The sequence below is a fragment of the Bison bison genome, unplaced genomic scaffold, assembly GCF_000754665.1.
Source record: "Bison bison bison isolate TAMUID 2011002044 unplaced genomic scaffold, Bison_UMD1.0 scf7180017864461, whole genome shotgun sequence".
NCBI classification, from domain to species: domain Eukaryota; kingdom Metazoa; phylum Chordata; class Mammalia; order Artiodactyla; family Bovidae; genus Bison; species Bison bison.
In genome coordinates this window covers 12,359,971-12,372,344 of record NW_011495023.1, presented here as the reverse complement: position 1 = coordinate 12,372,344, position 12,374 = coordinate 12,359,971, and the positions used below count along the sequence as shown (strand labels likewise).

At 44.1% G+C, this 12,374-nt stretch overlaps 1 protein-coding gene across 1 annotated transcript in view; it reads left to right on the top strand.

Moving 5' to 3' along the window:
* Positions 1–12,374, top strand: part of FAM171A1 (family with sequence similarity 171, member A1) — a 153,165-nt gene that overhangs the window by 6,838 nt on the left and 133,953 nt on the right. Inside the window, exon 2 of the mRNA XM_010860069.1 lies at positions 12,198–12,295. Within this exon, the coding sequence (XP_010858371.1) occupies positions 12,198–12,295 (98 nt within the window). The remainder of the gene's footprint in view (positions 1–12,197; positions 12,296–12,374) is intronic.

The following is a 12,374-nucleotide window of genomic DNA, read 5'->3' as shown; positions in this document are numbered from 1 at the left end:
TTTTTTGCCACCCCATATGGCATGCAGGATCTTAGTTCTCAAACAAGGGATTGAACCCATGCCCCCTGCCTTGAGAGCCAGAGTCTTAACCACTGGACCACCAGGGAATTCCCCAGCCCCTGTCTCTTTATAATTGGCCACCTTTCAGCTCTCAGGACCTCAGCACAAATGGTTACCTTAGGAACAAGTTGAAACACTAGAAGAACTTATCTTTATCCATCATCTTCCCTCCACTGTACTTTTTACATTGATCAACTTAGCGTGAGGAGTTTTCCTGGGCTTTACTCCTCAGCAGCTGGACCGCAGTGTCTGTGGTGGGGTTATGTCTGCAGCAGCTCCTCAGGTCTGAACCTCCCTCATCTTTCACCAGGACAGATGGCGCTCTCAGTGGGGGAGGAACCGAGCAGATGTGAGCAGCTATCTTCAGGTTGTGGGGGAGAGACAGGAGGCCTGAGCTCCCAGAAAGGGAAAATGATCTGTTTTCAAGTCCCAGAGGCCCCGCATCTAGCAAAGGCTGATCCTGTTCTCACAACGCCAGGTGATATGCGCAATTCTAGAACATCATGGAAAGAGGTGGTTTCCTCGTTTTATGGGCCATCTCATCCATCGTTAACTTTGTAAGATTCTGTATGGAAGAGAAAGACCTTGGTTCTTTGTGAAATCCCATGGAAATCTTCTGTCCACTTTCATGCTGAGACTTTTTTCATCAAAGTACAGTTAATTACAATGTTGTGATAATTTCAGCTGTACAGTAAAGTGATTCAGTTGTGTGTGTGCATAAATATATATGTATATTCTTTTTCAATTTCTTTTCCATTAGAGGTTATTACAAGATATTGAGTATAGTTCCTTGTGGTATACGGTAGATCCTTGTTTATTTTATATATAGTAATCTGTTCATCTGTTCATCAGTAATCATACTGATCATAATCAATTCATATAGCAGTCAGCATATCTGTTCATCCCAAACTCCTAATTTATCTCTCCTCCCCCTACTTTGGTAACCATAAGTTTGTTTTCTCTGTGAGTCTACTTCTGTTTTGTAAATACATCCATTTGTATATTTTTTAGATTCCACATAAAAATGATATCATTGGCATTTGTCTTTCTCTTTCTGACTTACTTCACTTTGTATGATAATCGTTGCTGCAAATGGCAATATTTCTTTTTTTTATGACTCAGTCATAGTCCATTGTATATATGTACCACATCTTCTTTACCCATTCATCGGTCAACAGACATTTAGGTTGCTTTTCAAGTTATTGCGAGGCTCAGTCCTACTGACATATTTGCAGTGCAGTGTGTTTTCTGTTTTTTTTAATTTTTTTTTTCTATTTGGTTTCTTAATGAGTTTCTTTGAGTCTCCACAGTTCAAGCAGAGAAGGACTTCCCTTCATCATACGTGTTCCTACAACTGCTTTTCTCCCTCTGCTCACCCTCCCCTTTCTCTACAGAGCATCTTCTCTGCACTTACTTTTTTCAGTCTCCTCAGTCTCTTTGACATGTATTACCTTGTCACCAAAAACTGTTTTGGTACCTCTACCTGCAAATCCCAGTGTGATGTTGTAACCATAATCCTCGCTGTTTTACATGGTACTCTCTATAGATAACTGATCTGCACAAACGGTTTTGTACCTCCCTCCCTTCCTCCCAGGCATGGACTGAAACTGGACCAGGGATGAAACCTGTGACTTTGCTTTTCTTCAGCACCCAACACTCAGTCCTTGCTGTGAGGCTCCCGTTCTTCTCCCGTTCCTGCTTCTTTGCTGATAAGCTCTTCCTTCCCCTGTAATAGAAGCTTTGGAGACAGGAAAAATAGCAGTTTCCTGTTCCGCCTGAACTGTTTATTATGTTTAATTAACTCCTCTATGGTGATCTCTATTTTTATTGGCCAGGATAACACTCATATTCAAGAATTCAGTTTTCGGCGATGGTTATATTCTACAGTATATAGAAGTCAATCTGTATACTGACTGGCTTGTGTGATTTACTCCACACACATGAACAAAAGACTGTCCTCTCCTCCTGCCTGGGAGGCATCACAGGTGGTGGTGTATGGTGACCACTTGGGCATAAAAGACAATTAAGTTCCCGTTAGGGAGGTCAAAGGCAGATCTGGTCACTGTTGGTGTCTGATGCAGATGTATGTGCGACAAAAAGAGAGAATGATTGTAGGTTAAATTTCAAAGCGTAATAAAAATTTAGGGTCTAAAACACAAAGAATTACCATGCTTTTAGGGTCTTTCTTCCCCTGGTGTAAAGAAAAGCTAAAGAGGGAATTAACTGGCAAGTCCAGAGTTTCTGATTTTGCCATCGTATGTCTCTCGTACACTTATCCACATGGAAAATATCCTAAAAGTGCCATCCTGAAAAAGTTCAGTCTTCTGGAAGGTTTTCTTCACTGTGATAACAGCCACAGTCAGTGAGCAGCGGGGAGTTAGGTAAATGCCACTTCCTCCTGAGGGAAGCAGTAAAAACCAGTAGACTGTGGGCACTCCCCATCTCTCTTCTCCAACCGCATAAGCCAGATTCTTTGGGTTGAGCATAGAAAGCCCAATTCAAAATGGCTAAAAGAAAAAGAAATGGAGTTTATTCACTCACCAAGTGAAAGTCCTGGAAGATTCTGGCTGGATTTGTATTACTCTACGTCTTACTCCTGCTTTGCTTTGTTTTGGCTCCATTCTGAGGTTCTTACCTCTTGGTGCAAGATGGCTGCCAGACATTGCCATCTTTTATCATCTGCTCTCGTTAATTCCAGCTGGAAAAGCTCTCCTCTCTCTCAAGAGTTTCAAATTCTAAAAGTGTTTTGGAATTGATTCTAATTTGAACTGACTGAATCATGATTCCACCTCTGAACTGGCTAGATGTGGGGGTGAGGGTTTCCATGCTGACTGGCCAAACCTGGATCACATGTCATCCCTTGGAACCTGGACTGAGAGGAAAGTGAGGGTAGATGCTTTAGATAAGTATCAGTTTCATTACCAAATGCAGGGAGTCTGGATGCCCTGCAAGCAAAACAATGAATGTGCACTGAGATCAAGTCATAGCTGCAGCTGCCTCTGGAGAAGTTTAATGAATACAGCTTTTTTCTAGAACTCTTTTTTTTTTTTCCTCTTATTTTACTATTGGAGTATAATTGTTTTCTCTATAGCTCATATCGTAAAGAATCTGCCTTCAATGCAGGGGACCCGGGTTCAATCCCTGGGTCGGGAAGATCCTCTGGAGAATGGAATGGCAACCCATTCCAGTATCCTTGCCTGGAGAATCCCATGGACAGAGGAGCCTGGTGGGCTATAGTCTGTGGGGTCGCAAAGAGTCAGACACGACTGAGTGACTACTGCTGCTGCTGCTGCTGCTGCTAAGTCGCTTCAGTCTACTACTATAATTGTTTTACAATGTTGTGTTAGTTTCTGCTGTACAACAAAGTGAATCAGCTGTATGTGTACATATGGATCGTCCCTCTAAAGCCTGCCTCCCACCTCCCTTTTCTAGAATCTTCTAAGGTAGATTCTATTCAATTCATCCAACTACCATCTTCCCCCACTTCTTTCCTGGATGGCTGTGTCCATTTTCGTATAATTCTAACTCATGTATCATTTTCCCTTGCAATTGCTATTTCCTTTCATGTCAGTGGGCAGTAGATCACCATCTCTCCCAGGTTTTAAAATCTTTTTTTTTTTTCTAATTTTATTTTATTTTTAAACTTTACATAATTGTATTAGTTTTGCCAAATATCAAAATGAATCCGCCACAGGTATACATGTGTTCCCCATCCCGAACCCTCCTCCCTCCTCCCTCCCCATATCATCCCTCTGGGCCGTCCCAGTGCACCAGCCCCAAGCATCCAGCATCGTGCATCGAACCTGGACTGGCAACTCGTTTCCTACATGATATTTTACATGTTTCAATGCCATTCTCCCAAATCTTCCCACCCTCTCCCTCTCCCACAGAGTCCATAAGACTGTTCTATACATCAGTGTCTCTTTTGCTGTCTCGTACACCGAGTTATTGTTACCATCTTTCTAAATTCCATATATATGCGTTAGTATACTGTATTGATGTTTTTCCTTCTGGCTTACTTCACTCTGTATAATAGGCTCCAGTTTCATCCACCTTATTATAACTGATTCAAATGCATTCTTTTTAATGGCTGAGTAATACTCCATTATGTATATGTACCACAGCTTTCTTATCCATTCATCTGCTGATGGACATCTAGGTTGCTTCCATGTCTTGGCTATTATAAACAGTGCTGCGATGAACATTGGGGTACACGTGTCTCTTTCCCTTCTGGTTTCCTTTTATTTTTATGCACTCAGTGTCTGACTCTTTTTGACCCCATGGACTATAGCCTACCAGGCCTCTCTGTCCATGGAATATTCCAAGCAAGAACACAGGAGTGGGTTGCCATTTCCTACTCCAAGGGATCTTCCCAACCCAGGGATCGAACCCAGGACTCCCACATTGCAGGCAGATTCTCTACTATCTGAACCACCAGGGAATCCCTATGTGCTTTTAACATTGTGGCTAATCCCCACCACAGCTGTGTATGTCAAATATCTCCTGCAGGTGAATTCTTTACCACTACACCACCTGGGAAACCTTTTATTCTTATGCAAGCTTTAAAAAAAGTAGACCATAATTTTTGGTGTATGGGTGTATTTGAGGGCAAAAGTTGATGGAAATGATTTCTAAGTTCAAAGTTAGATACACTGTCAGAATCACATTCAAGCTCTGTCAGCCACAAGTACCTACCTGCTCTTGATTTGGCTCTCAGTTTAGAACATAAATTTCCAAGGACACCAGTAAAACAAAATGCTTTATTTTCTTTCCTGTATTCCAGTTTTAACTTGCAAACATTTTGTGTAATGATACTTATAAAAGAATCAATTCCAGATTATGTTTCATGCTTTGTGGCTTTGTTAAGAGGAAAAGAATCTTCATACTTTGACAACTTGGTTATTTTTTTTTTATGTGAACTGGTAAGTAAATTAACATTAAAGACCTCAGATTGCTTCCATGTCCTGACTATTGTAAACAGTGCTGCAATGACCATTTGGGTACATGTGTCTTTTTGAATTATGGTTTTCTCAGCCTATATGCCCAGGAATGGGATTGCGAGGTCATATGGTAGTTCTATTTTTAGTTTTTAAGGAACCGCCATACAGTTCTCCATAGCGGTTGTATCAATTAACATTCCCACCAAAAGTGCAAAAGGGTCCCTTTTCTCCATATCCTCTCCAACATTTATTACCTGTAGATTTTTAGATGATGGCCATTCTGACCAGTGTGACGTGATACCTCATTGTAGTTTTGATCTGCCTTTATGTAACACTTGCTAATGTTGAGCATCTTCTCATGTCCTCCTGGCCATCTGTCTGTCTTCTTTGGAGAAGAGTATATTTAGGTCTTCTATCCATTTTTTGATTGGGTTTTTAAAAATTGAGTTGCATATTTGCAAAGTATACTTGAAGTATATTTTGGAGATTAATCCCTTGTCAGTTGCTTCATTTGCAAATGCTTTCTCTCATTCTGAAGGTTTTCGTTTCATCTCGTTATGGTTTTCTTTGCTGTGCAAAAGCTTTTAAGTTAAATTAGGTCCCATTTGTTTATTGTTGTTTGGGGGCAAATGTCTTTCTCCTCCCTGACTTCCTCAGCTGGTCCTAGCCTGCACGCTGCTAAAGACGGCCTGGCCATTCTCCCACCCTGTTATGCTTACCTGGCTCTCCCTCGAACGAGATAAGACAATGTGACAGGCCATGGAAGGGAGCCCAGGGACTGCTGATTTCCACTCTCCTCCATGAAGCATCTGTCTTAGTCCAGGAGGCATCTGCTTCCTTCATTCCTTGCATCTGGGGGTCTGTGCAGGGTCCACAGCCCAGCAGAATGGATTGTGAACAAGAAAGTTCAAAGTCACATGAGTGTCTGTCCTGGAAGAAACAGCTTGAAAGCATCTCCACTTCATCTGAAGAGTCAAAGCCAGCAGCACCACACAGGGCAGGCTTAAGGCCAAGCCAGTGGTCCCCACCACTGCCCAAGAACCTTTCAGCTTCAGAACCACCCTCTTTCTGCAGGGAGAAATGACTACTTTGCATACCACAGCTGCTACCACAGCCAGGCTCTGTCCACTATCTCACCAAATCTACATGACAGCCCTTGGACAGAGGTACCACTCTTTTTGTCCCCACTGACAAAGGAGTAAACCAAGACAACGAACAATGAAGTGACTGTCTTAAGAGTCACAAAGCTGAAGTCTAAGCCTGGCCAGCCTGGAGTCAGCAAATTTGCCTCCGTGTACAGAGGGTTTACTGTACACGGGAAGACACTGAAGCCTTCCAAAGAAGGCTCCCTGCAAAGGAATCCTATTCTTAGCAAGGCATTGATTTGGGAGTGGGTGAAAGGGAAACCTCTAGGTTGTGGCATTCCTCAGTCCATTTGTTTGATGCTTTTTGTCAGCTTAAGAATGTTCCTTTTGGGACTTCCCTGGTGATCTAGTGATTAAGAATCCACCTGCCAAAGCAGGGGACATGGGTTTGATCCCTGGTCTGGGAACTAAGATCCTACCTGCTGTGGGGCAAATAACCCCTGTGCCACAATTACTGAGCCAGTGCTCTGGAGCCCAAGCCACCAAAATGAGAAGCCCAAGAACCACAATGAAGAGTAGCCACCACTCACCACAACTAGAGAAAGCCCTCTCAAAGCAATGAAGACCCAGCACAGCCAAAATAAATACATTTTAAACATTTCTAAAACAATGTGACTTCTTATTCTCCTCTCCTATACTTTCCCACTCAGGGCTCCTGGCAGTCACCTGTCAGTGTGTGCCGAGTGAGGATCAGGCCTCTTCAATTCAGTACTTGGTTTTGTAATATGTATTTATTTACTTGGCTGTGCTGGGTCTTAGTTGTGGCACACAGGACCTTCTATCTTCACTGCAGCATGTGAGATCTAGCTCCCTACCAGCGACCAGACCTGGGCGCCCCGCACTGGGGACCTGGAGTCTTAGCTACTGGACCACCAGGGAAATCCCAGCTAGCATTACTGAGCATCTACTTTGTGCCAGATATTTTTTCTAGATGCTGGGAATATGGCGACGAGTTAGACAGATGCTCTGTTCTCAGTAGAGCTTAGATTTTTAATGAGTGGCTGAATGACTAAATTAATATTATAATAATTAATGTCTAAACCCATTGTGTTGTTTGAGCTGGCAAATCACCTCCTCGACCCCACGTCCATGTTTATGGGGCCTGTCATGAAGGTCACTGTCGGAGGAAGAGAGCTTTTGTTTAATAATTAAACAGGAAAATGGCAACCCACTCCAGTACTCCTGCCTGGAAAATCCCATGGATGGAGGAGCCTGGTAGGCTGCAGTTCATGGGGTTGCTACAAGTCAGACACGACTGAGCGACTTCACTTTCACTTTTCACTTTCATGCATTGGAGAGGGAAACGGCCGCCCACTCCAGTGTTCTTGCCTGGAGAATCCCAGGGACGAGGGAGCCTGGTGGGCTGCCGTCTATGGGGTCGCACAGAGTCGGACACGACTGAAGCGACTTAGCAGCAGCAGCAGCAGGGCATTAGGAGGACTTCCCAGGTAAAGAACGCGCCTGCCAATGCAGGAGACTAAAGAGATATGGATTCAGTCCCTGGATCTGGGAGATCTCCTGAAGGAGGACATGGAAACCCACTCCAGTATTCTTGCCTGGGGAATCCCACGGACAGAGGAGACTGGCTGGCTAGAGTCCATGGGGGTCACAAAGAGTTGGACATGACTGAAGCAACTTAGCACACAGCACAGGGCATTAGGAGAAATGACCTGGCAGCAGGTAGCTTTGGGTCAAGAGCCTCAATATTAAGCAAAGAGGAAATGACGATAAAGGAAAAGGGTAAGCAAGTACCACTCAGGGACTTCCCTGGCGGTTTAGTGATTAAGACTCTGTAGTCCCAATGCAGGGGGCATGGATTCCATCCCTGGGCAGGGAACTAGGATCCCACATGTGATAGTGTGTGACCTAAAAAAATAAAAATAAATACCACTCAGATTGAGTTAACCTGAAACTGACTGGAGCCTACAGCACAGTGAAGCTTTCCTCCCTGTTGGGGGTACAGAATAAGCCACAAAACATGAGCTCAATTACTGTTAATTACCTTCTCCATTTTCACCATTAGCTTCCTGTCTTTTCCCTAACTATGTTTTTGTGCAGCCTAAAAGTAGAGAATTATATTTTATTTGGTGGACATACGGGGGACTTAAGCCCAGGAGACAGCCTCTCAGATAGCTCTGAAGGACTGTCCCAAAAAGGCAAGCGAGGAGCCAGGAAATACCGAAATTTGGGGGAAAAAAAAAACACAAACAAGCAAACAAACAAATAACCCCCCAAAGTAAGCAGTTGGAACATGAAAAGATTACTGCTAATTAAAGAAACACCAAACAGAACCAGTTAATGAATTTAGCTCATTTCTGTGTGTGGAAAGATGCAAGAGACTGGACTTACTGAAATCATTCCTTTGTTATGCACCTTAACTATTCTGGGGGCCAGGAGCCTGTTTTTCTCCATCCTAAATCCCATCAGGGTGCACAGTGAGGGTGAGGGGGCTGGCTGCAGAGACTGAAGCCTTGATGGCTGCAACATCCTTTGTTTACTGATTTGACAGATGACATTCCTCATCCACAGAAGCTGAGGTTTCTACTTTCCTTGAGCCCCACTGGACTACAGGACTGTCATTCAATCACCAGCAAAGGTTTGAGCTAATGGAACAGGCAACCAGGTTCTCAGGTATCCGCCAGCCTCTGAATAGCCTCTTCAACAGCCAAGACCTACTGCTGCATCCCAGACTCCTCTAGGGATGCAGAGGCATAAAGAAGAACAATTATACAGGGGACCTGAATCCCCTACCCCAGGGAGTCACTGTTGTAGGTTAATACACATTTGCAACTTCTCTCAGGAAGCTGAAAGAAGATCCTATTGGAAAGGCTCATGGACTGACATGGGTGTGACTCACCAATAGAGGGGAATGTGCAAGCATTAGGAACATCAGCTCCTTTTCAGTAATTTCTTCACCTTTCATCATTGTCTTTTCCAAATGGACGGCCAAGACATTTTGAAAAAAATTGCTGAGCCCTTCCAATTTCCACCTCTGGCTACATTTTATCTAACTTTAATAAAAGCATCAGCAAACAAGAGTTGGAATGGCCATGACACACTTCCTGATCTGTACAGATCTCATACTGAGTTTGTTGTTCACAGGCTGTTTCTCACTCAGGAGCAGACCAGGGGGAGCATGGGGTCAGGAGGAGAAAGGGGAGAAGGAAAGACACACCTCTTGAAATAAATTCAGACAATTAAAATTCCACCTCACGGGCACCAACATCAGGAAAGATTTCAACAGGAGAAATAATCTTAGACTAAGACACCTTGACACAGCCTCTGAAGTCAAGGTCTCTGGAAAAACTCAGCCAGGAAAGTTCTGTATATGGCATCACTGCTTTTGGCAGAGAACTCGAAAATTGAAATGAAATGCAGTCAGGCAACTTCTAAGCAATTTCAAGTAAGTACAGTCATAATTCATCTTTAGTCAAACAAAGTGAGATTTTAATAAGAGCAACAGGAAAAGTTCTAGAAGGAAAGAACACTTCTGATTTCCATTGTTCTGCAAACACTCCCTCCCAAGCAGTGACTCCCCCACCCCCAACCCCACGGTTACTAAGTGGGAGTCTGGTTTCTGAAACAGGAGAAAAGGTAAACCATATTCTTTTATTCTGGTAGTGGAGAAGGATGATTATTTAATTCTTATGTAATGCCGGGCAGATAATATGCAAAGTGCAGTTGCTGGTGTGATTTTGCAGAATTTGTGTGTTCTTAGCCTCCCACCCAAGTAGCTGGAAAACATCCATGTGAGGGCACAATGCTTACAGGGGCCTCGGCTCTCTCCTTGGCTTTGAGATGGGTATTTAACCTCTTATGCAAGGTATTTAACCTCTTTCTGTTTCATCTGCAAAATGGAATGGGGCTGGTGGTTCTGAAGCTATTTATACAAGCCTCAATGGTGCTATCAAGATATATAAACTGCTCCTAAAGTGCCATGTCATCCACAGAAATTTTGTTACACACACAGTAATAACAACTATTATCTTGACCATCTACAAGTCCTGATTGTGACCCAAACTTGATTAAACTAATCAATGTCTTTACATAGGCTTCTCCCACTCTTAAGAGTTCTAGAACTCTATATTAGCATAGATATAGGATCCCAAATGGAGAAGGAAATGGCAACCCACTCTTGCCTGGAGAATTCCAGAAGAGTCTGGCAGGCTACAGTCCATGGGGTTGCAAAGAGTCAGGCATGACTGAGCAACTATCACTCACTCAGGATCCCAAATACCGGTGTTTTGGGTGAACAATAAATCTTAGGAGAAAAACAGTATAGAAGAAGGTTGTTTTTTTTTTTTTGAATAATGACAGACTCACAAGAAGTTATAAAAGACCTGCAGAGAGGTCCCTAACACCCTGCACCCAGCTCCTCACAGCTTCTCCCAAGTGTAATATCGTATATAATTAAAGCACACTATCAAAACCAGGAAATTGACATTGGCACAATACCATTCATCAGAAACTATTAACAACATTCAGACCTTACCAGGATTTGAATCCCCGTTTGTAAAACAATGTGAACATAGCTAGAGGTAACCTGAATCATTGGCAAGAAATTTTTTCTTGGAGGTAACCTGATATAGGGAATTTGAGTTTGCTGCCATCAGACCCAGATATTATGGGCAAATTATTTGTCACTGAGCCTCAGTTTGTTCATCCATAAAATAGAAATAATAATACCACCCAAGTAAGTTGTTATGAGAAGATATCTCCAATTTGAGGGTGGCATATACTAGGAACTCCAAATATAATTGTATCCTCAGTTCCCTCGGGAGACCTGACACTTTGCTCACGGGATGTTGTAGGAGTCCCAGGTAAAGTAAAACTACCTAGTTCTCTATTATTCTTTTGCTCAGGCTAGTCTTGTCTCTTAAAACCAACATCCCGGACAAAGGCACATCCTCAAAAGATATGAAGGGAGAAATTTCAGCTCTGGGATGGACTTAATGTCTCTTTTCTTAGAAGCAGCACCCCCAGCCCAATAAAGTGACTTGAAAACTTTGAGACTGCCCAACTGCAACAGCCATCCTCCACCCAGCAAGCTCGGGGGCCTGGACTCTGTACTCCTGTGGGCAGGAACCCACGCTGGACTTGAGGACAGACTTATCCCGAGGGTCCTCTCACATGCTCCTCTCTCCTGGCTCTGATGTGGACTCTGGAATTACCCTAAGGCTTTGACACTGGAAGTCAGGAGGAGGAGGCATCAGGCAGTCCCTAATTGTGGGTTTTCTTTTCTGCCTTCTTGACTACCCCCAACCCTGTGCAGGTGCCCAGTTTGCACTAATTGAGGCATTGGTCCTCGGGGTGCGAATAACACATACAAGGGCTTCCCCTCCTCCGGGTTTTATTGTATCTCACAAGGATTGTCTATAATAAGCCAACTGGGCAAGCGCCATCCTTCATTCTCTTTTTGGTACAGTGCCTGCCATGCCTTAATGCCCAATTAATAAAATTACAGTAATAACCCTCCTCTGGCCTACTGTTCTGGAGGCAGCACTGGGCCTCTGGTGAGCCTGTGTGGAACTCCCCAAAGCTGGGGTACCGGACAGAGGCCCCAGGGTCCCCACAGTGCTGGTTGGGAGATGGGGTGGAGAGGGTCAGGGAACATGAGGGTTGTATGGAGGAAGGCACCCAGACAAGAGCAAGTTCTGGAAAGGAACTTGGGATGGGAGGTGGGAGTACCTCCCGAACTTTTTGTGGAGAGCGTCAACCCAGGGCCAGAATGACTGTCTTATTGGAACGTTGGAGCTATGTGCTAAGGACAAATTCCTTAAATCTCCTTAGGCTCGATTTTTCCCATCTGTAAATGGGGACTACACTACCTACCTCTGAGATCATATATTATGAAGACAAAAATGGGAAGCAAAAAGCACTTAATAAATGTAAATTTCCTCCCCAACCTAACCTTCAACCTGGAGATGTTCACGGTCAACGCTTAGGCGCTGAGGGCCGCCTGCTGCGCACATGGCCTGGGGCTTTCTGTGCCCGCGGACCTTGGACGTTGGGTGTGGAATCTCCCCTAGAGTTCCTGGGTGGATTGAGACAGGAAGAGCTGCACAGAGGCGCGATCCTGCAGAAACCAAGCTAAGTCACATGGGGAGCCCCCAGTGCCTCCGGAGGGCCATCAGCTAACCAAGTGCGAGGGTATGGGCCTGAAAGGCGGGTGTAGTTACTCCCAAGCGGCCGGGCGCTGTGGGCGCCAAGGTCTCGTCCACGGCCCCCC